Raw genomic sequence first — 24665 nt, 5'->3', positions numbered from 1 at the left:
TCATCTTAGGAGTTCATTTACACATTCATATAATATGTTTATGTTTTAAAATACAAGTCTTTTATCAGTCTTTTAATTGTTTCAGTATTTATTTATTTTGTTTCAGTCTTTTCATATGTTTCTATATATTTCAATTGTGACCATCAACCCGCATGCAAAAGATAAAACAATAAAAGAGATAAAACTTGCAAAACCCATAAACAACTAAAAATTGTAAACGTATAAAACTACAACTCTACATTGAACTAAGAAAAATCATATTGTTTAGATGTGTATTTGTTAAACATAAAAAAAGGGAGAGATTGTTAAGAAAAAATTGTCTATAATACTTATATGTCTAAACGCTCTCATGTTTTGAAGTTTAAAAAAATAACATTAAACAAGTTAAGAATCTGAACATGCTTAACTAAAAGAATAGGATAGGCAGAAACATAAGTGCTATGAACAAAATCCCCAATCATCTAGCAACATAAAGAAGCCTTAGGAAAACACTTAGGGTTATAAGACATGCATAAACAACTAAGTTAAAGCTTTCAGACGCAATGCTAAACGACTTAAAGGTCAAAGCGCCTATATGAGTTATGTTAAACGCGTAAGCTATATTGTAACCAATGGTAATCAGTTGAACTCTCAAAAAGTGAAAAGGTGTCGAGATAATGTCTCAGACTAAAATCTTTAGAAGCCTCAAGCAAACATTCGAACACATGAAAGAAACAATACTTGTTAAACACTTTAGTTCTAAAAAGCCAATATCCCAAAAAGCGCTTTCCAACGATGAATTTCTTACTCAACATTTGGCATCTTAAATAACAACTTAAATGATAAACGCTATCTCAATGGTAGAAAATGTAAAAAAACACTTTATTGTTCTGAACAAGCATTAAATGTCATTAAATGTGGAACGTTAAAAAGCAACAAAAGTTATAACAGAAAAGACATATCTACTACATGCACAATATACTCTATTTTATGTGGATAACTTACTACACACATCCACATGTTTTATTTGAAATATATCAAAAGTAGACGTTACAGACAAATATATTCATGGAATCTCTTCATAAGAAGATGTGTCTAAAAGATAGTACAACCTACTTCGAGCAAAGTACTAAAAAAGTAAGCTTGCTTTGACAAGTTGACTTTAATCAATGGTTGCTTCACACGCAAGATGGAGAAGACACAAGATTCAAGGCTAAAAGCTCGGTCTAATGGATATCTTTTGATAAAGCCTTTAAATAGATGATCATTCAAAGGAATAATCAAAAGGATAGCTTATAATGAAAATATCAATCCTATGAAAAGCGTTTAGAATAAAAGCAAAAAAAAGCTCAAGCTCAAAGAGAATATCTAAGAAGAGAAAAAGAAAAGTTAAGCAATACTCTCAAGCTTCATTGTAACATTTGTTTACTATTGTAAGAAGAGAGAATAGAGAAAAGAGAGAGAGAGACCCAAGGAGTCTATAGATTGTATTGTATTGAACACATATCCTTTCTATGAGAATAATTATATAAACGACTTGTAAGTAATTGGTTAATTGTAATTCTCAAGAGAATTAAAACATTTGTGATGAAACTGAAGCGAGTTAAGGAAATTTATGCAGCGTATCAGAGGATATCAGGATTTTCTAGTACTAGAAATGGTGAACCTTAACCAGTCTAGGATAATAGGAGTTATTCGTTGATTAGGGATACCAGGAGTGGTGAAGAATATTGCACAGCCAAGAGCGGGTGAAACCCAACTAGGTAGCACATCGGAGGATACTAAGAGTGCCTAGGGATACCAGGAGTGGTGAGAATGCTCAGTTGTAATCTTGTTGAAGATTATAGTGGAACCCTTTAAGGATAGAGAAGATTGGACGTAACTTAGTTGGAGTGAACCAATATAAAAATATTTGTGCATTTATTGTTTACTTTTGTCTCAACACTTCTCTTATAAAACATATAGTTTCCTTTTAGTTTTGAATGCAAAAGCTTCCCATACTAAATGATTGTTCATTAAAAAGGAAGTTCTTACAAACACTGCAGTGAATATCCTGAATAACACGTGGAAAGAATTCATTATTTAAAATCATTTACAAGGTCGAGCGTTTAACAACTACTTGAAAAATTTTGTACTCGACGAAAGTGCTATATCAGCGTGAAAAAGTTTTTTCATTAACATTATTGAACCCCTTCTAGTGTTTTTTAAATACTTCAAATTTGTCTAAGTAAATATTATCTTATACGATGTTTTTATTAAAGACAAAATCATTTGTGCATCTAGACGCTCTTATATTTTAAATTTTAATCAAATAACATTAAAATAGGATAATAATCGAAAAACAACTTAAAATGAAATCACAGAACTTAGAGGATGAATTCCAAAACACACAAAACCTAAAACCACATAACACATTACTTCCTTTAGTAGATTAGAATCTTTATAAAACTGACTTTCAAAATATTTGAAATAGTAAAAGAGAAAGAATATATTCTTTTTGTTTTATAATTTCTTTCACTAGCCTTTTGAATATGTCTATGTATTCTCATTAAAGAAATCTGAAGGCACATCAAAGCAATAAACCATGCTCGTATTAAAACCATCAATCTTATCAATTATACATCATCAAATTATTTTCCAACTTATTTATACAATATAGTGAGATGCGTACATTGCAGAGTCTAGATTCTTGGAGAAAGATGAACTTTCAATGCATTTTTCATTACCACAGTAAACTCTTGTTTCTCAGACAAATCCACATCCCCACCCTCTGGAACCTTCCACTCAAAATTCGAAACCAAATTGGCCACAAAGTATTCCAAATGAAGCAATGCCAGATTATAGCCAGGGCAAATCCTCCTGCCTGCACCAAATGGCATCATCTTGATCTCTTTACTCCCAGTAATATCAAACTCATCATTCATAAACCTCTCTGGTTTAAACGCCATTGGATCCTCCCATACCTTTGGATCCCACCCCATCTCTGCCACCATGAAGTTCACTGTCGTATTCTTAGGCACCAAGTAATCATTCAAAACCACGTCCTCAGTCACTGAATGCGGCAGCACAAAGTGCCCCGGTGGGTGACGCCTCAAACCCTCCAAAACCACAGCTTTCAGATAAGGCAGTTTCTGCAACTCCTCCTCTTTCACTTCCCTCTCTTCTCTCTCACCCAATACCTCCCTTATCTCATCCACCACCCTCTCTTGCACGTGCGGGTACTTCACCAAATTTGCCATGATCCACTGCAACGCAGTGGAAGTCGTATCCGTGCCCGCGTTTAAAAACTCATTACACAGCGTCACAAGTTCCTCTTCGTTGAGCTTGCGTTTCTCCTCAGGCAACTGCAAATCCAACAAAGTATCAACATACGAAACAACGCCTTCCTCCTTGCCTTGCTTTTGCTTTTGCTTTTGGTTTTGCTTCCTGGTTCTTATAAGCGGAACCAGAACATCCTCTTGCTCCTTCCGAAGCCTCAGCAACTCTTCCCAGTGTTTGCGGAACAAAACACGCGTGACTCTGGGCCAGAAATTGAGGATGTTGAAGCTTCTAAAGCGCAGAAGCATCTGGCGCTGCACGCGCTCGATGTCTCTGACTTTGCCATCGTCGAGTCGTTCCCCGAAGCACATGAAGACGAGCAAGCAGAACATGGAGTATTGGAAGTGGTCGATGACTCTGACAGAATTGTTGGATTGGGATTGGGATTTGAGGTGCGTGAGGAGGGTGTGGAGGACCCAGGTGCGGATTCCGGAGAAGGACTTGACGCGGGAGTGGTGGAGCATCTGGGAGGTGAGGTTGCGGCGGAGGGTGCGCCAGGTGGCGCCATAGGAGGCGGAGCTAATGTTGTGTTGGTAGGTGGTTATGATTTTGGCGACGGCGAGGGCCTTGGGGCGATCGGAGAAAAGAGAACCATTTAGGACGAGGGCTTGGTGGGCGAGAAAGCGGTCGCGTACGAAGACGACGGGAGTAGTAGCAATGTGGAGGGTGAGAATGGGACCGTATTTGGCGTGGAGGGTTCGGAGAATTGGTTCGATTTGAAAGGATTTTGTGAGCCATAGGATGGTTGAGATGATTGGTATGTGTGAAGGGCCAGGAGGGGTGGTGGGTTTGATTCGACGGGAGAAGAAGAAGCGTCTTATTAGGACGCAGAAACAGAGAGACAGTATGATGAAGATGCAGGGCTCCATGAGTGGTTTGACCAGAGGGTCGCTGCGATGTTGTGTTGATGATGATGAGTCAAACCCACTTAAGAGACACCACATGAATGTAACATGGATATTACATTGTATGAAGAAAGGGATAGGATCGTGATTAGGGGTTTTCTTCTTGCATCTCTCATTTTTCTCCTTGCATCTCTATTTTTGTTTCTTCACCCCAATAAATTTAATGTCATGTCAAATATATATTCCTTGAGAATATATATATATATATATATATATATATATATATATATATATAATATTAAATTAATTAGATAAACCGTTATTATTATTTATTAAATAAATTTATTGCGAAAGGTATTATATTTACTAATATGGTAGTGCAAGTTAACTCTAATGATGTTTTTTCTCTTCAATTTTAGTTTTTTTAGGATACTGTTTTTGTATGTTTCTTCCTTCACGTTTGTTTATCTTCATTAGTATGAAATAGGGAAGTAGGTATTCATTTCATTTTTTCTTCACTTATACAATTGGCTTTTGAACTTTTTTTTACCAAAATCGTCCGTATTAAATAAATATGTATTTTTATAATATTTTGTATGTATATTGAATTTCAAAACTTATATTTGCAAAAATATTTACCAAATTTTGAAAATCGTAGGAAAAATTTTCAATAATAATCAAATTTCGAAATTTCATCAAGAATAACATCGGATTTTGACATCAGTTTAAAAAAAAAATATCAAATTTTGAGATTCGGTGAACTAAATTGTTAAAAGTTTAAAATTTGATTAAATAACACAAAATTTAAGAATATATCGAACTTTAAAATTTAGTTTAAAAATTCATCGAATTTTAAAATCAAGTTAAATATTTTCTTTATTTATCCTCATGAAATTTGAAACTTGTTACTATTTTTATTTTTTATTTTATTTAAATTTATTTTACTTGTTTATTATTTTTTATTGTTTTTTTAATTTATTTTGCTTGCTTTTGAATTGGTTGGTATCCATTTTAGTTATTATTTTAGTTATTATTATTGAAAAAGTGAAGTATTCTATATGATGTTATGTTGTAAGTGGTTAAAGCCTTTGTATATCCAAGATGAAATATATTTCAAGTTTTCTTGAAGCTCTTCTCAATTGGTCCATCAAATCATCAATTCTTGATAACAAATACTTATTCTTAATCGTCAATTTATTCATTACTGATAATCCACACATAGTTTAGAACTTTCATCTTTCTTCTTGACCAATAATAATGAAGCTCCCCATGGTGAAACAGTTGGCCTAATAAATTGTTTCTCCAATAAGTCTTTGATTTTCTTCTTTAGTTCAATTAACTCCGTAAATGTCATTCGATACGGAACAAGGGATACTGGATCTGTTCCTGGAATTAAATTGATAGAAAAAAAATCACTTCTCTACTCTATGGTAACTTAGATACTTCATCTAGAAGGACATCAACATACTCTTTGACCATTTATATGCCTTTGATTTGTTCTTCAAAACTCTTCTTTTTCTCTTGAGTCATGATCATAACATAAGATGCTTCATCTGTTACTTCCATGAAAAGTTTTTAAGCCGAGCCCAATTCTACACCATTAATATTTGGAAAAACAATCTTTTGTTGCTCACAAAAGATTAGAAAGTAATTGGCAGTCAACCAATCTATCATAAGAATGACATCTACATCTTAAAGAGGCACACATATCAAATTCACTCTTAACTTGCATCCTACAACTACGATCGGGCATTCAACACAAACTGAACTCATTAAGACCTGACCCAATGTTGATGTAGAAACCACCAGTTCATAATGCAGATCACTCACTAGTCACTAGTAAAAAATCGTATTTTTAACTCGCATATTATGCTTCGGTTCCAGCAAAACCGAAGCATATCAAAACACGGTGGCAGTTTATTAATATTTAGAACACTATATGCCTCGGTTGTCAAGAAACCGATGTGTAAAGGCAATACTGCCTCGGTTAGCAGGGTGAACCGAGGCATAAACTCCACAGATATTATATTAATTAAACCTTTCATCTGGTACGATAGTGGTGGCAGAGATACTGCCTCGGTTGGTAGGAAGGACCGAGGCATACAAGCCTTTACTGCCTCGGGGGCAAGAAGGACCGAGGCATAAAAGCCTTTCTTATATGCGAAGGATGAAATTTTCCCCCAAATGTTCAACCAACGAAAACTTAGTGCGACTGAGTGCCTTCTTTCTCGCCTCGTCCAGCCTCGTCCCCGACCACTCCATCGGCGGCATCGTCTACTCCGAGTGCAGCCTCGTCCCCGACCACTCCACCGGCGACATCCTCTGCTCTGAGTGTGGCCTCGTCCCTGACTAGTCCACTAGCGACATCGTCTGCTTTGAGTGCGGCCTCGTCCCTGACCACTCCACCGGCGACATCCTCTACTCCGAGTGCGACCTCGTCCTCGAGTCCCACTCCATCGACGAGACCTCCGACGGGAGACAACGACCCCAACCGTCCTTGAGTCTAGATCCCCTCGCGACGATGACGGTCACGACACCCACACAACCAGTACAACCGTGGGATCGGTGGTTTCCGGCGCTAGTCTTTTTGGTTACACATCTGGGACGACACAAGGGATGACGATGCACGCGAGAGTTGCTGCTTACTAGGTTTGCTGGAAGGGAGGGTGGAATGGCTGATTATTATAGAGGAGTTGGTGGCTGATGCTCATTTGTTGTTGGCGTCGACGGTGGGGAAGAAATTGATTTTTGGGGATGATAACCTCCGGAATGCTGGCGCCTTTGATTCTTACAAAAGCTAAAAAGGTACTTTTTTTTTTTATTTTCAAGACGTTGCTGGTATTTCTGATATGCACTTCATGGACTACTTCAATCTGGATAATGAAACTGCTGCTATATTGATCAAAGGAAAAATAATCAAAGTAATAGGCTCACCTATTGATCTTGCAGCTGAATGTGCAAAATGGAACCGCATCTATTAATATGGATTGATACCTACTCACAGCTGAATGTTTACTTTCCAGATTTCCAGACTTGTGGCCATTGAAGAAGTATGGATTGATACCTAGTCACAGTTTTATATGTGTGTAATGGGACTGCATCTATTACTACAAACTAATATCCCGCTACACAAGAATGTATTGTTTCGTAAAATATAAAAAAAAAAACCCTTTCTACTGCCTCAGTTCAACTCCAAACCGAGGCATAAGACCCTTGTACTGACTCGGTTCACCAGTTCAACTCAAAACCGAGGCAAAAAGTGGTAGACTTTTTACCTCGCCTGTATATACCTCGATTGCGGAACCGCTATGGATAGGCGAAAATAACCGCTATCGTTTTCCTTTACTACACTAGTGAGTAACCTAAGATCCTTTGCACAATCTAATGACACAAAAGAATGTGTGACTCTAGAATCAAATAACACATTTACCAATTTTCATACAATAAACAAAGGATGCACAACAAAAGCATAACAAGTTAACTCCTTGTGAATCGAAATTCTTTTCAAAACTAGGCTTTGATACCAATATGTAACACTCACTCGAAATGCTACTAAAAATTTAGAAAATTTTCGTGCATATACTAAACATAGTTATTTTTTACAATAAGTTAAAAAATTAAAATGTTCATTTGATTCATCAAATAAATGTTCCACTTAGTAAAATTTATTTACAATAATAAGAACATTTAAAAATAGTCAGTAATCAAAATTTATCCGAAATACATCTGAATCCAAGAAAATGTATTCCTAATGCAATCCCCACTCTCTTCATTGTGTATCATCCAATAAAAATGAATCCACGTGTAGACTCAGCCCAAGAGGTTCAAACATCAACATAACCCTCGCACATAGCTTACCATCCAAAACTATCTTAAGTGACACCTCCCACCACTCTCTTAAAGAGCTTCCCCAGCGAAGTACATGGTGCCACTTTCCACCACTCTTCTAGAGAGCTTTCCCGACGAAGTACACAAGAGCCACTTCCCACCACTCTTTCAAAGAGCTTCACCAGTGAATTACACAGTGCTACTTCGCACCACTCTCCTAGAGAGTTTCATTGATGAAGTACACAACGCCACTGTCCACAACTCTCTCAGAGAGCTTCACCAGCGAAGTACACGATGCCAATTCCCACCACTCTTTAAAGACTACAATTGGAGTCTCAGGGGTCAATTCCCAAAGTCCCCTCATCTTTGGCCAATAAGCATTCTTCTCATATACATCATCACATCACATACACATTCATCACATTCACAGTAACAAATACTTCATTTCAAATTATCAAACAACCATATAACTTAAACTCAAATCATTACTACAAGCAATATAAAAATCACTTCATATCTCTCAACCCACATTCTAACTTGACCCATGATTATATTTTAGCTTAAAACATGTTATCAAAGAAATAATGCAACAACGCATGGACCACATATGATCTTGCACCCCGGTTCATCACATAAAATGGTCGTAACACAAGACATAAGCTTATACAAAAGCCACCTGATATATCTTGGTAAGGTTGAGTCTGATACAACTCGACCAAAATCTAATACATCTCGACCAAGGTTTGAAACATCTAGGTCGAAGTCTAATACATCTCGATCAAGTCTGATACATCTTGATCGAGGTCTGGTACATATCGAGTAGGGATTGGTTAGTTCAACAAAATATTATTTCATTCCTTTAACGTTGTATTAATAATTATGAAGGATTTTAAACATCCTAATGGTAATGATTGGAAACTGAGTAAATTAGGGTTACTCAGTTCAAGTTAAAAACTATCTTAAACTTTCCAAAAACCTTACTCAAATATGCAACTGCCAACCTATTATTCAACTTATCTAAAAACATACAAAAAAAAATCGCCATTGCTCAATCACACCAAACTTAGCTTTCATATCATTATACAAAATTCATAATTACTTTTATAAGAACAATCAAACCTACAACTGACCAAATACAACAATTATTTTGTTTTTACAATATATTACGCATATTTTGGTATCACTCCAACAAATATTGACCACACATAAAACAATGATCGTCCTACACATTATATCACCATTACATGAAATTATCATCAGTAATGTTTATGAAAAATCATCGCACACATCCACACTATACTGCTGAAAACAAGGTTTCAACAATAAAGTATTGAATAGTGTAAAAGAATAAGTACAAAAAATAATGTAAAAAAATAGTAACATATAATTATATTAATAAAGATAAATATTATATAAACTAATGGTGATGAATGATTACAATAATTAATGTAATATTAATAAAAATTGATATTATTAATAGCTAGAATAAAAAATCATAAATCATACGATATTGAACAAAATTTTAATTTTGTCTATCTAAATTTTTTTAAGAGTGAAATAAATTTAAATAATATGTAGTAAATATCAATAAAATATTTATTAATATATATATATATATATATATATATTAAATATAATTAATTACATCTTAACGCTAAATAATAATTATAAGAAAGGAATATTTTTTATTGTATTCGTTATATTACGAATTGCCCTTATTTTATTGCAGTCAGAATATTGTAAATATTTTATTAATATTTATGTTATATTTTTAATATAATAGAGTATATAGTTAATAGTATCTTCTTTTTTGTATTTTTATTATAAATAAAATAAATAATAATAAGTTAATAAATCAAATTAAATTTAGATATTAAGAATACATAAATATACTATATCTTTTATTAATTTTCTCTTAGCATCTTATTTTCTATTGGTTTTTACTCTCTTATTTAATCTCCATATCATCACATTTAAATTTAAATAAAGCATTAACTCTACTAAACAACAGTAAATATTCATTTTTTTTCAACCATCCACCTCTTTTACCCACAAACCAGCTTTTTAATTGGAAATCATTTCTCAGTGGGTCACTGTTACGCGCCAAAACGTGGTGGCCAAGTTGTCTTAATGGCGTATGAAATGAGATTAGCATCACGTTATCAGATTAGGAGTGGTTTGGTTGGAGAGATTTGAAAGGAATAGTCCGAAAAGAAATGGTCGTTCAATTCTTGTATATTTGTAAGTTGAATTGGTTTTTGTGTGTTTATCCCACATGTTTCGGGGAAAGTTTTTGCGTCACAATCTTATATTGTACTTAGAGTTTTTCTCAACTTTCTTTAGAAATATTTTTTCCTTAAAAAATATTTTGTATTACTTATGATAAGTAAAATTTACCTAATATTAGGTTGAACATTAACATTTTAGTAATAAGAGAATTGTGAAAAGAAAACGTGATAACAAAATTAAAATTGATCAAAGTTTATTTTGAGAAATCTACTAAATCATATGATAATAAATTTTTAATATGATTATTAATTTACTTTCTATCATAACTATGTTCAAAATCTATTATTATAACAGGTTTAAGAAAATCTATCATAATATCTTTTTATTATGATGATTAATATATTACTTTACATAAAATGTTTCAATCTTCTAATTTATTTTAAATCATTCATACATCTTCTCTTTTTTCTATTCAACCACTCATCTATTTTTTTTTTTCAGTTCGTATCTCTTAGTTCATATATATATATATATATATATATATATATATATATATATATATATATATATATATATATATATATATATATAATTTTTTTTTTCTTTCATGAACAACCTCTTATAAGACTCTCGAACATTTTAATTTTAGTCTAATTAGTAATTGAAATATTTTGATTAATAAAATAAATTTATTTTCGTTTGTATGATCTAAATAATTAAGAAGAGCATGTTGTGATGGGTCAAGATGTGATCTGAACCGGAAAGTTGGTTATGCTAACAAGAGCTATGTGATAATCTTCTCTTCTTCCTTCTGTTTTCTATTTCTTTTATTTTTTTCTAACAAAACGAAAAGCCTACGGCCAGATTCTACGGCGCGAGTTTGAGAGGAGGAGAGATCGAGTTATAGAAACCAAAACGTGGTAGGCATAGGGGGCGCGATTTTTTGAGAAAGAGAAGGAGATTCTTCGGGATTCTGGAGTTTTTGGGCAAACTTGGGAGAAAGTCTAATTAGGAACAAAGCGAAGAGGACGAAGGAGAAAGAGAGAGCGCGGAGGACGTGAGTTCGGTGCGCGAGCAGTACGAGATTAGGGTTTTCGGGTTTAATTGTGAGAATATATCGAACCAGGTATTAGAAAACTCACCTAGTCTAAATTCATGCTTATAATGTGTATTCTGTTATGCAACACGATATGGGTTTATTTCCAATATATGGGTGTTATCTTGGTGCTCGATTATTTCGTTTGACGTTCAAATAGTTATGTCTGTATTTGCAGTATATAAGAATGGTTGTTTGTTGCCTTGGTGCACTTGTTATTGTTCTCGGTTATGGTGTTTTTGTGTTTTAAACCTTTAAATGTCAGATTGTGGATGTTGTAAATGTATATGGAATGTGTTCTCCTTGTGTTAGAGTGATTTCCACTTATTTGGTTGCTGTGGTGACTAATTCATGTGATTGGTGTGTATTACAAGTGCCTAAGTCCCTTTTTCATATGCCTACCTAGTTAACTAGGTGTTACCTCTGAACTGCATTATATCATTGCAAGATCATTGATTCACGTGACATGCAGATGAGTTGACATCTATTTTACTGTACTGTTGTGTTGCTGCACTGTTTGGATGACCCTTTTAAAACTAAATCCATTTTTGCAATGGACATATACAAGTCTAACCGTTCTTAATATTGTAAATTCGTAATATTAAAAAAGCTCTAGAATTTATACTACGCATTTTGTCAAGTTTGTCAAAAGTCCAGTTAAAAAATGAAATGAAAGGTTAGAAGATGTGAAAACATGGTGTGTTCTTGACCCAATGTGGAGACGAGTTGTGTCTGCTATGCCTTTCTACCTTGCTTAGCAATAACCAATTCAAAGGGTTGTTGGAATTTCGAAAGTTTTGTTTTTTGGAGTTTCGAAAGATGGTCACATTATGTTTTTGGGTTGAGCTTTAGTGATTATTTGACATTGGATTTGTCCGGATCTTGAAACCTTTTGGGATGAACATACTATGAAATGTTTTTTGGATTTGGCCAAAGTTGTTGGAATTCATTTAATTGTTGTACTAGGTTTGTTTTGGTTTTGGAAGGTTTCTTATAACAGGATTGTATGGTGGTGGAATATGGGTATCCGATCCTTATAGGAACATGCAATCCTTAAATATTGCCTAAGATGTATAAGGTTTTGGTGCTTTTGTACAGGTGGGGGAATTGCTTCTAATCATATTTAATGCTGATTGTTTTCAACATTAGGAATAGATTATGCCACTTTTCAGTGTTGGTAATCTTCTTCTGAAGAGCAAAATCAGGTAGTAGATGTAAAATTTTGCTCTAACAAAATTAAGAAGTGAGGCCTGGATCAAACCACCAAAATTATCAATAGATAATCATACTGTCAATTGTTTTCTTAATATTAGAATGTGCAAACAAGCTATTTGCGGCACATCAGAGGGGAAGGGAAACGAACATGCAGTCGATGGATCACTGATTCAACGGAATATTCATTTTTAGATTGAATTGGGTTTCTCTTTTGATTCTGTTTTACTTTTTCATTCCCCACTTTATTGGGGATATCGACAGGGACACTGACCCTTTTTATATCCTGTTGTAGCACTTTGGGACATGGGGCAGCGACTGGTACATTACGCTAAAATAATGCAAAAAAAACTTGAGAAACATAGAAGTTTGTCAAATTAAATTTGATTATTAAACATTGACATTATTTCATATTCTAAGTTGAATGCAGATTGAAGGAGAATAAACCACAAAAATTAGTATTTTGTCTCTCCAATTTCTTGATAAGTCAGAGAACAGTCACGGACAGACGCACGAACACCACCAGACCAGTAGCGATGTCTTCCTCTTCTATCACTGCCACAACCACCATAACAATTCAAAGCTCAGAGCCATCAACCTCTTCATCTCAGAACCAACAACAGCAACCTGAAGAAGTACTTTTCCTTCCCCTCAATCGCAAGAAGAAAAAGGTCAGTTGGAAAGAGGGCACCGTAGACAATGAGTTTATGCAGAAGAAGAGTTCCAAGAAATGCTGTATCTTCCATAAAGAGAGGCCCTTTGATGAAGATGACAGCGATGAAGATGAACATCACTCTGACAAATGCCCTCACGATAGTGGGTTTTGCTGTAAGAATCATGATGAAGCTGGCCCAAGTAGCTAGAGAATTGATTCAGCTGAGTGGTGATTAATGAAAGCTAAAGAATATATTTGTAGAGTAACTGGTGACATCGTTGAACTTAGCTTTGCAACTCAATAATTATTTAATTTTGGTTGCAATTATAAGATTACGACATTGAAACTAGAGAATGTTCAGTTTAAATTTGAGTGTCACAAATAATTGCCTACTTTAGTAGTGAAAGAGTTTCACCAGTTTTTGTCACAATTCCTGTGTTTAAAGAATGAGGGTTCTTTTCGAAAAGAAAATTTGTTCTTTTGGTTTGACCCTTCGGTCTTCTCTACTGTACCATACGTAGACCAGCCCCCAATATGTTGTGGAATAGCTCACAAATTCACTCAAAATCAACTACCACACAAACACAGAAAACAGCAGTGCAAGCGCCGGAAACGATAAAGAACAAGCATACATAACATGATTTGAATGAAATATTATTGACTGAGAAAGTTTAATAAATCAGAGATTACAATATGTAAGTTTCTCTCTCATGGCAAACTTCTCACTTGAGATAACTAAAATGTTACAACTCATAGTTAACCTAATACAAAGTGTACAAGGTCCTATATATACATGGATTATGTTATAACGATCAAACATGAGACATAAACTCAAATCTGAAGACAGAAGAAGTGTATGAACAATGCTTCTAACACAGAAGCTTAGTAGCCACTAGATGATACCCCATCAGACGATTTAACCAAATTGTACATAATATATACTAGACGATACAAGACTAATAATCTTATCTTCACTTATTACATGTATTGTCTATTGCATGTAATTTTTGAATCATTTAACTATAACAGGAAACTCTTAAACAAGATCATACTGAGTTAAATCATCACAATTTATGTGTATGTGCTTTTATCTTACTATTTTAGTTTATTAAGTTAAAATTTAATTGCTATCATTTTTATTATTTTATTGAGTAATGATTGTTTTCATAATGCTATTATTCTAGATAAACTAATTTATTTGTGTGTTGATTATTTATATTGGGAAGGAAAATTATGAGATTTTTTTTATTCATATGGCTATTATTTTTAAGATAAAATAGTGTTAGGCATTACTATGTTATTAAATAGGCTGTAAAATGTGCATAAGTGTATGATTTATTATGATAATTAAAATGAAGGATTGAAAGTCAACTTTGGGCAAGGAAGAAAAAAGTGAAATTTTGAGAACATATAAAAGAAAGAAAATAAATTAAGGATAAGTTTGGAATTGGATTGGGAGAGAGTGAAAATGGAGTTGGAAGCAGTGAAGAGGTATTTGGAGAAAGGAGTGGGAACATCATCGGAGGTTGATGCTTTGCCACCGAGGTTTTTGGAACCCCTAATAATGAATTCGCTTAAGGTTGATCTCATTGAACCTGGTCGCATTCTCTGTTCCATGAAGATACCTCAACGTTTACTCGTACGTACACTCGCTCACGCCTTTTTCCTCTTTCGTTTTTTTATATATATTTTTATTTTCTCGTTTTAATTCTCTTATTGGATTTTGTTTGTACAGAACGCTGACAATACGTTGGAAGGTGGTGCCGCCGCTGCGCTGGTGGATGTGGTGGGTTCCGCCGTGATTCCCACCGTTGGGTGCGGTCCGAATACGGGGGTTTCCGTTGAGATTAATGTTTCCTACTTGGATGCTGCCTATGTCGATGTATCTCACCAAACTATCTATCTTCTTTGATTATTGATTTGTGATTTGTTATAATGATCCATTTACTTGATAAATGAATCATAGTAACGGGGTCAGGTTTGGTTTGGGTGACTGATTTTTTTTCCTTTAATTGCTCTTTAAAATGCAAGCGGTCACCTTTGGTGTTTCTTCCTTGGACTTTCTGTCACGTTGTATTGAATTGAGTGACAGTGCCGTTAGAAGAACATTAATTTAGTGTGTATTCGGGGTGAAGGGGGTAAACGGGATGTGGGTTTTGAATTTCCGAGACTTGGTTGCTGAAATGTGTAGTTTTTGACCAAACATGTTGCTCAAGTTCTAGACATGGCCACCTTAACTTCTCTGATTATTTGGTAACTATTTTGCAAATGATCAGAAGAAAAGTAAAAATCTTTTCTATGTTAGGTAGGTGGGGGTGTGGTGTGTTGGAGAACTTGATTGGTTGACATGACCTATTCTTTGAATTATTGCAATACCAGACTGATTGTTTCAAACATGTATTTGGAGGAGTGGAATTTTAGGAGTTGTTATTGTGGTTTCTGATAATGGATGTAATGCAAAACTATTACTGCAGTAATAATACTTTTACATTGTTGTGTAAGGAGGAGATTGAGATCGAGGCCAGAGCACTGCGTGTTGGGAAGGTTGTTGCTGTTATAAGCGTAGAGTTCAAGAAGAAAAAAACTGGCAAAATTTTTGCCCAGGGACGACATACCAAATTTCTTCCTGCTTCCAGTAAATTGTGAAGGACCAAATTGCACCCAAATAAACGGTTCAAGTTAAATGTTGTCTCGCCTTTCTGATTAAGTTTCCTCAATCTCATGCAATTACTTCAATACTTTGAATTTTCTGTACCAGTTATTGTTGTTACATAGGGGCTTCTCCTTATTTTTAAACGATGAGGGCCATGTATGCTCGAAGTGGTTTTTTACCTTTTTTACTTTGAATCTTATAATGCATGTATATATTTGAATCTTGACAACAATTTTTACTTAAATCTTCATTTAATGATGGATATATAGTCATGTGGAGCTATGCTTGTTCTTTATTGGTCTTCTGAGCTGGTCTATTCCAAATAAGTTCCTTTTGAAATGATACTCGTTGTTTGCACTTCATTATAGCAATCGTATAATTTATTTCTCACGTTTCATTTTATACAATTTAGCTCTTTCTCATCATGGCAGCAAATTCCCCATAAGCTATCTGTCCATCCTGCACAACAAATCTTCCATTAACCCAAATAACAGGTTGCCAACTTTATAATCAAGTGTTGAAGAAGCTTATGACAACTACAAACAAGCGCTAGATAGCAGGAAAAACAAACGAATACTTATTATGTTGTCTTGATCAATTTCTTTGACAATTTCATCAATATGGACATCCTACAAACCGAAATCCTTACAAGCCTGTTGTATCTCATCAATGGTTATGTACGCACTTCCATCTTTGTCAAGATAGGAGAAAGCTGACACCAGATTTTCCTCCCTCTCCAACTTATTCAAGTGAACCGTAGCAACAATGAATTCACCATAGTCAAGTGTCCCACTGTTATCAATATCTGCCTGTAACGTGCAAGATCATACATCTTGTTCAACAGTTAAATATTCACGGCAAAACAGCACAGATAACAAAAGCAAATGGTCTTATTGCATCCATGAGATCCTTGATTTTAGTCTCCATTAGATCAGATAACAAAAAACCTATGACTTTTTGCCTCTCTTGTATATGTCTCGTTTGAAAAACCAAAGTGTATTGTAAAAAATAACTACTGTCGTTTTCCTTCGCTGCACTAGTGAGGGTGTTTGATTATGGTTGATATAATCAGAATGTATGTATCTTGGGTGTTTGATTATGATTGATGTAATCAGAAGATATGTATCTTGTTGTATGTTTGATTATGGTTGATATAATCAGTATGTATGTATCTTGTTGTTATGATTGTTTTATCGGTAGCTTACTCCATACATGTTTGTGTTTGTGCGTTTGTGAATGAAATTATCGGTAATGATTGTATAATGTATTATACGTGAGCAAATGTTATTGCAGATGTTCCAGAAGCATGATAGATTCTTGAGATGACGGGAAAAGATTTGGGTTTCTTTAAAAAACTCTTTTGGTATAGACTTTTGAAACAAAGTAATTGTAGTTGTTTTATTTCCTTAGTCATTTTAATTACTTTTGGAATAATGTAACTAGACAAAGTTTTTAAAATTATTATGTTTTAAATAAATTATGCATGTTGAACGGTTAAGGTTTTTGAAAAATACATTTTCACACTATGATAAAGTTTTGAAATTTACCGATTTTTATAAAACCGTGACATTTCAAAATTTAGGGTATTACACTGTCGTCTCCCCACATTGTTGTCTCTCGACACCGTCATCTCCGACCTGCATTCTCTGCTTTCTTGTGAGATTGTTTGATCTATGCATTATTTGCTTTCGTCTGGATAATTAGGTTTTCTTTCTTGCCTTCAATATTACGTATTTGAAATTGTGTTCTTGACTTGCAAAAGTCACGATTTAGGATCACACATTTCGTAGCCCATTTTCCCCATGGTTTATGCTTGTCTTTGCTTGTTTCCATTCAATATTTGCTTCATGTCAATGGTATTGTACTATGACGCAGTTATAAATACATTGTAGTCCTTATTACTTAATCATGAGTTGTCACTCATTACATTGTAATTGGACTCTAATAAGGAAATGAGTTCACAAAATATGATCTTGGTTCAAAAAAAATTTGATAGTGATATTAGAGCTATATTCCTTTTGGGTCTTCCTTTGTAGTAAGGAATGATAACTGAAGTATCCTTTGTATAGCTAAATTTTTTATCTAGAACACATAAAATAGAGAAAAATCTTAATTATAAACTCTTTACAATTGTGAAACAGTATTCAAGGAAAGAAGTGTTTGTATTTCATATTTACTTGTGAGTGAAATCTTGTAAAAAAACATCTTATTATAGTTAAACATCTTATTATAGATAATCTTGGTAGGCGTTTGTATACTTGTGCTTAAATTTAAGGAGTGTTTAAATAAATAATTTAGAGAAACTTTGTATGTTTTATCTAAAGAGACATTGTATATTCATATAATTACGAGTGATATTTTGTCTTCTTGTAAGTTAGACATGATTTTTTAAACATATTTTAATCGTATGTAATTTGATTGAAAAATTGGAATTGGCTCAATCGGGACGAATCGATCACTACTGGAAAATTGGGATTTACAGACGGCATTTTATCGAAGGCCTTGAAGCCGTCGGTATAGAGGTAATTACCGAAGGCTTATAAGCCGTCGGTAAGGACCTCACTACCTTAAGTCAGAAATTAGGTTCCTCGTGCCCCAAATTCATTTTCATCAGCCTCGTCGTTTTGGGCGTATCCTCCCTCTCTTTACACAGTTGCCTCCGTTGGTTCACGGTCTGTCACTTTATCGGTGAGTAACCGGCGGTGGTTGGTCACGGTGGTCAGTGGTGCGTCCATCGGTGTTGGTTCACGGTGCGTGGTGGTTTTCGGGAGTCCGGGGCTAGGGTTCGTCCTAGGTTGGTTCTTTCGTTGAGGGCTGGTGGTGTGGAGGTTGAGGGACTTTGTCGGAGGTAAGTTCCACAGAACTTCATTCACACTGTCATGTTCATTTTGGTAAAGCCTAGATAGTGTTGCTGCCTTCATCTACTTTTCATTAACTTCTTAGTATACGGTTGAAGGAACTTGGTTGAGGGCTGCGTTGGAGTGGCCGTTGTGGGGCGTTGCTGTCAAGGCTATCTCGGTTGAGGTAAGTTGTTCGTTTAAAAATTGGTTATCAGTTAGAATGTTGTTAAATCTGTATGATTTTGTTGTGGCATCAATGTATGTGCTTGTTTGATTGAGAAAGATTGGTTTGTAATTGGAATGAGGGGCAAGGCATTGGCATGCCAGTTAGAAGGTTTAAATAACCTTTAACCGTAGTATAGGAAAATCAAAGAAAACGAGGAATACAATTAAACATTAGTCTTAAGTTTCAATTAATGTAAAAGTTAAACTGTGAGTGACAGAACTTTCCTCAAAAGTTAAATAAAAGAAGGATTAATTGAGTGAAATAGTTGTAACGATGAAATGAGAAAATGAGAAACTTACATTGGGTGCAAACCTTCAATGACTAAGATTGTGAGAGGTTTGATGAGGTCAGGGGGGTCCAAGAGACCAGTGACATGATTGTAGATTGGTTTTTGAACAGCAATTCCATCTTTGATTGCTTTAACTTGGTCATACATGAGATCAAAATCGTTGGCTCTAGGGTCAAGGGCAGTGACTCCCTTATCCTTTCTGCCAGTTCTATCCAAATAGTGGTAATCATCCAAGCATATGACTGTAGTGGTGTGACTGATGATAGTGTTGGAATCAGGGTTGCCACCCTTTGGTGGTTTTGATGCTCCTCCAAACACACTGGTAAGCCTCCTCATGAAGGTAGTTTTTCCACAACCTAAGTCAGCAGCCAGACCAATCAGCACTGTGTGTTGGTCACTTGCTGCACATTTTATCACATAGCTTCTGCCACTGTTGATACCCCTCTTGCTGTTCCTCCCTTGTGCTGTAGAATAGTACCTGCTTTTGGTGAAAACTCAGTTGTGTTTTTGATGGGGTTGAGATGGAGCAATTTATGTTGAGAGATTGTGTTGAGTACAGAGTGGAAGCTGGCATTTTCTGTTTTTCCCCCTCTAGAGAATTTTCATACAAGAGATGTTGGAGTGGCCTCTGTTGGAGGGTTATTAAGGAAGTTACATTCCAAGAAGTTATAAGTACTAAAAGATATAGCCTCCTATTTACTAAAAGAAGTTATAAGTACTAAAAGAAGTTATAAGTACTAAAAGATATAGCCTCCTAGTTACATTCCTCTGTTGGAGTGGCCTCTGTTGGAGTGCCCCCTATTATCTATCTAGCCTCCTATTTATTGCTATATAGGTTACAAGCAAGGAGTTATAAGTACTAAAAGATACAATTATTGTTATGCACAGTAAACTTCACTACGGAAAAACAAATAATAATAATTACTCATTAAAAACAAATTCCTTTTCTTTTGAATTTTATCACTGTAAATGTTTAAGTGATGGTTTATTTAAGTGTGTCCTTTTTGACCTTTAAACCAGTTAAGTGTGCCCTTTACCATGACCAAAATTAACTTTACAGTAACCTTTTATTTTCCCTCTCTCATTTACCATTTACACAATTTCATACTGGGCCAGTTGGCCTTCACTTTCTCTGTTTCCCAAACCTGGATCCTGACTCAAACACCATCATCATGTTATGAGTGCAATGAAAGAGTATAAAAATCAGCCTAAAATGTCACAGAAGTAGGAAAATTATAGGGATGTGTTGATTTGATGTATGTCTGATTCTAATAATTGGTGCCTTGTTTGGCACCTTAGAATTTAGAAGGAAGGTTTAGTGCTTTTTTAGTTGTCGTTGGCCCATATGTATGTGTCACCTATATAAAAGTTTATCAACATTTATCATTGTGTGGTTCTGAATTTATGTATGTTTTAGTTATTAGGATTTAACTTTATGTTCTGTTAATGGACCTAGACCATGATTTTGAAATAGAGCAATTGAACAGTGAGACATAATTAAAGATCCTGCCAAATGGCAAATTTCTTGAACTTAAAGCAAGTATCCTCTTTTGTATTTGTCCATTGAATTTATTGTTGTTATCCTTTCTTCATCTCTTATTTTCCCACACTCTGTCTCCCCTGGAAGTTCCCTCTGTTAACATTAGGACTTTGGCTTCATCATTCACCTTTCACACCACAATACAACAACCACTCGTACTTTTCTTGAACACCAAACTTAACTTCATTTTCGTTTGGTACCTCAAGTGTGCTGAAAACAATTGACACTAACAAAAATGTCCACAAGTTGTACAATGTACCTTACACAAGTGGATCACACTAGAATCAAACAATTAGGGTCAAGTGTATGTAAGTATAGAATGTGCCAGAATAGGTGCATGATGTTTGAACATATAAGATGTGTAGCCAACAATGAAAGGAGTGTAAAAGGTAGTTGGAAAGTTGTGTACTCAGTTCAGAAATTTGTACATATATACACATCATGAAATTCACAATAATGCAATAGTGAAGGTGGAAAATGTAAAACAGACACCTGAAACTATGTACCCAAGTTCAGTTTAGCTGAAAGTAACCAAAAACATCCTGAAAAAGTAACCACCATACAGTCACGAGCAATAAAAAGGTTTCATAAGTCCATCAAACCCATGTTCTGCTGTGTTCACAGACCCAATCAAACAATGATGAATCTGTAAAATTTGAAACTGCATAAATTTGAAACTGCATAAATTTGTTCTTTATAAACCAACTTAATTGGTCAATCTTTCTTTCTCTTGCATTCAGTGTCCTACATTAGTGACATATAGAGCCTAGTTTTCTTCTCACTAGACCAGAACCTGTATGTAAACACAAGTACACAAAACATCAAAGAAAGAAACATTATAATTAAAAGGTTATGTGATATACAACAGTAAAGTACAAACAACCTCTAATATACGTAGATGATTCAAAGTTTATACTTATTTTGACGCTACTTCAAAACAGATTGACAAACACTGTTTTGGTAACATTGAAGCTACTGGTTTGAACCACAAAGTCTTCACAGTATTAAAAAATCAGAAGAAATTACCACTAAAGTAGAGAAAAAACTGCACCATAATTTTAGAGTTCAAACTGTAACATCAAATTAGGTTGAATGACCTCTTTCTTTTTCACTATTAGTAGAAGTATAGGGTTTAGGAGTGACGAGAGGGTCGCACCTCTCACAAAAGTTGATTGTAGTTATTAATGCACTATAGTTACTAGGAAGTGACTCCTAGGTCGTCTCTCAAGGAGCAATATTTCGCGGTTCAGTTTTAGATCTTTTCTACGAAAATGGGGGTTTGAAAGTTTGTTGTTGTGAACAAAAGAAATAAATTGCAGTAAAAATAAATTAAAACAGTGAAAACCGAAACAGTTAAAACAGCAAACCAAAACAGCAGTAAAACAAAAGACAGTAAAAACATGCAAAACAGTAAAATTGAACAGTAAAAACGCAGACTTCATCAGATTGCTTAAAACCGAAAACATAACCGAAAACTTAAGATTGCTCAGACCAAAAAAAACGAAATTTCAGCAGTGCAGAAATCGTTAATTCCAAGCAGAAAACAGTTGCAGAAAACTTAAGTTCAGAAAGCAGTAATTGAAAACAGTAAAACAGAAACGGAAATTTTCACAGCAGAATAGTAAAAACCAAAATTAAAGTGCAACAAAATATTAAACAGCAATAGAAAATTCAAGATGGCAGAAAGCATAAGGCAGAATTTAAATTGCACAGAAATTAAATGTTCCAACAGACCTGGAAGCTCAACACTGGAAATGGAAATGAAACTGGAAATTTAATTAGAGTCCATTACAGAAAAGAGAAAATTACACAACGAAACTAAACATCACAGAACAAAATTTGAACACTAGAAACAAAGAACAACAAAACCCCAAACCTCCCCAAGGGGGAAGGGGAAAAATTACTCAGAACACAGAACTAGGAAGCCTCTAGCCTACTCCTACTCCTACTGCCTACTGGAATCTGTCTACTACCTCCTCTGAACACCCGAGATTTTCTTTTATCTTCCTCAGCTCACGGCCTTCTAAATTCCATTCTCGGTGCCTTTCTCCCATGCTTAATGGAGTGAGTGCGTTGATGACATGTTGTCCCCCATTATTTCCAACGTGCACATTTTCTTATTGAATGTCAGTCTTTCAATTAAGTTTGTTTAATGTGCCCATACAGCCGTGACATCCACCAAGCCATCACTCTGACCATTCTTCTTTGTAAATTCCTGCCATGTGCCGCATGCTTCCCATGACCCTGGACCATACCGTGAGTGCCTCCCACTACTCCAATTGAAGCAAATTTTTACATTGTGGGCCGTGAATGTGGAGTTGTCACTGCTGCCAATAAACTATGTCCATGTGCTCTCCATAATGGTCCATTTATTTATTTTTAAAGCAAGTATTCATGATGGCCATGTGGTGTGTTGCTTCTCGTGCAGCCCCTCCAATTTGCAGAACCATTCTTCATGTATTGTATTGAATCAAAAAATAATTGGGTGGAAGATTCCCTTCCAAACGTATCCGCGCACATCCATTCTCTTCAGCTATAATGTTAGTGCATGTGGGGACATGGTGTCTCCACTTCTTAAGAGGAATAATATTCCCTTTGGTATGCCCATGTGCTAACCCATTTTTAAACTAGCACAATAAGCTAAGTAAAGTAAATAAAATATTTACTCATCAAGGAGCTGATGAGATATTTTTAAATAATACAATACAAATATATACACTTCTATAAGGTTTCAATCATATCCTTCAGACTTTAGTCTATTACTTCTTTGGATATGCAATGGGTTTCCATTTTCTATTTATTAGGCAAGAAGTTCATAGTCAGTTGTTTCCATTTAAACTAGTTAGTTTCACTATTAAATTTGTGCTATACACATTAACTTGAGTAAGTACTAGGTGCATACCATTTAACCAATGATTTGGTGAAGCAAAAGCTTGATTGCACCTTAAGAAAACTCTCAAAAACATTGCAAGTCTTTAAGTGTGATTGTAGTATCTTTCTCAAGTCTTATTTGTTGATTGTAAGTCCATTTCAGTGTCCAAAATTCATTTGACTCTGTAAATCTAATTTTGGGGGTATAATGGTGTAATTTGCTTCATAAATTGGCTATAACAAGGGTGATTTTCGAATTTTGTTTGTTTTTATGCTATTGAAAAGCTTGAAGAAGCTTAAATTGGTGTTCTAAAGTTGATAACACTGTTCAACACAAGATATTTTAGCTTATAGCCAGATTTGGTGTTTAAACCATTACTTTTTGAGTTAAAATGGAAGTAGAGTGGTCATTTTGAACTTTTTGTCGTGCATTATTCATTTTAAGCTACTGTTTGTTTATAATATGTAACATTATTATAAGTTGGTATATAAAGATTATTATATGTTGCAAATATAGGTTTTTTGGAGGAAGACTCACTGTTCAATTGAATCAAGTTGGTGTCAAATTTGGAGGTGTTGCAAATTAGGAGGAGTTAAGCATCTGAAACAAGTATGTACTCAATCATATTTTATTGAAGTTTTCAAAGTCCTGTTTTTGGTGCCTGAATGTGCATTTATTGTAAACTTTGTTGGGTATGTGCTGATTTTAGCATTGTAGATAACCTTATTGGAATATTTTGAACTGTGGACTTGTATTTGATTTAAATTCTGATTTGTATGGTAAAAAACTACATAACAGACCTATAATTCGTGCCTTTGGTTCATGTTTATGGTCCAAACTTGATCTCACTCTCTCCCTTTATGTCCAACATCCAACCACATTTAAAGTAAGTCTTAATGTTTGACCAAAAAACACAACATACTAAAGTAGGCTACCAAACTACACAGACACTGTTCTAAAAAGTTTAGAACAGTTAAACCTACCTAGTACAAAAATGACACTACCAAAAGTACCTAAAACTCAAAAGATGACTACCTAGAACCTAAAACTAGTTAGCAGAATAGGATAAAAGTCATAATATGG

General features: G+C 34.7%; 2 protein-coding genes and 2 pseudogenes across 3 annotated transcripts; 2 read left to right on the top strand and 2 right to left on the bottom strand.

Moving 5' to 3' along the window:
• Positions 1-2550: 2550 nt before the first annotated feature.
• On the bottom strand, positions 2551-4315 carry LOC148194928 (cytochrome P450 89A2 pseudogene; annotated as a pseudogene).
• Positions 4316-8064: 3749 nt separating this feature from the next.
• Positions 8065-13576, top strand: LOC148194927 (uncharacterized). Its single transcript, XM_088094393.1, has 2 exons — positions 8065-8257; positions 12928-13576. Exons 1-2 carry the CDS (start codon positions 8065-8067, stop codon positions 13368-13370), a joined length of 636 nt encoding a protein of 211 aa, XP_087950519.1. The 3' UTR covers positions 13371-13576.
• A 1013-nt stretch (positions 13577-14589) lies between these two features.
• LOC124830229 (uncharacterized) lies at positions 14590-16108 on the top strand. 2 transcript variants are annotated; one of them, XM_088093912.1, is made up of 3 exons: positions 14590-14801; positions 14898-15044; positions 15668-16108. In XM_088093912.1, the coding sequence occupies exons 1-3, from the start codon at positions 14631-14633 to the stop codon at positions 15806-15808; spliced, it is 459 nt and encodes a 152-aa protein (XP_087950038.1). In that variant the 5' UTR covers positions 14590-14630; the 3' UTR covers positions 15809-16108. The 2 variants fall into 2 exon arrangements, with proteins under 2 accessions (XP_087950038.1, XP_087950037.1); XM_088093911.1 differs by having other exon boundaries at positions 14591-14801; positions 15665-16108.
• A 3068-nt stretch (positions 16109-19176) lies between these two features.
• LOC148194926 (phosphoribulokinase, chloroplastic pseudogene) lies at positions 19177-19744 on the bottom strand (annotated as a pseudogene).
• Between the last annotated feature and the right edge of the window lie 4921 nt (positions 19745-24665).

This window comes from Vigna umbellata, chromosome 7 (assembly GCF_029865625.1).
Source record: "Vigna umbellata cultivar VRB3 chromosome 7, Vumbellata_1.0, whole genome shotgun sequence".
Classification (NCBI taxonomy): Eukaryota; Viridiplantae; Streptophyta; class Magnoliopsida; order Fabales; family Fabaceae; genus Vigna; species Vigna umbellata.
This window is presented reverse-complemented; position numbering and strand designations above follow the sequence as displayed.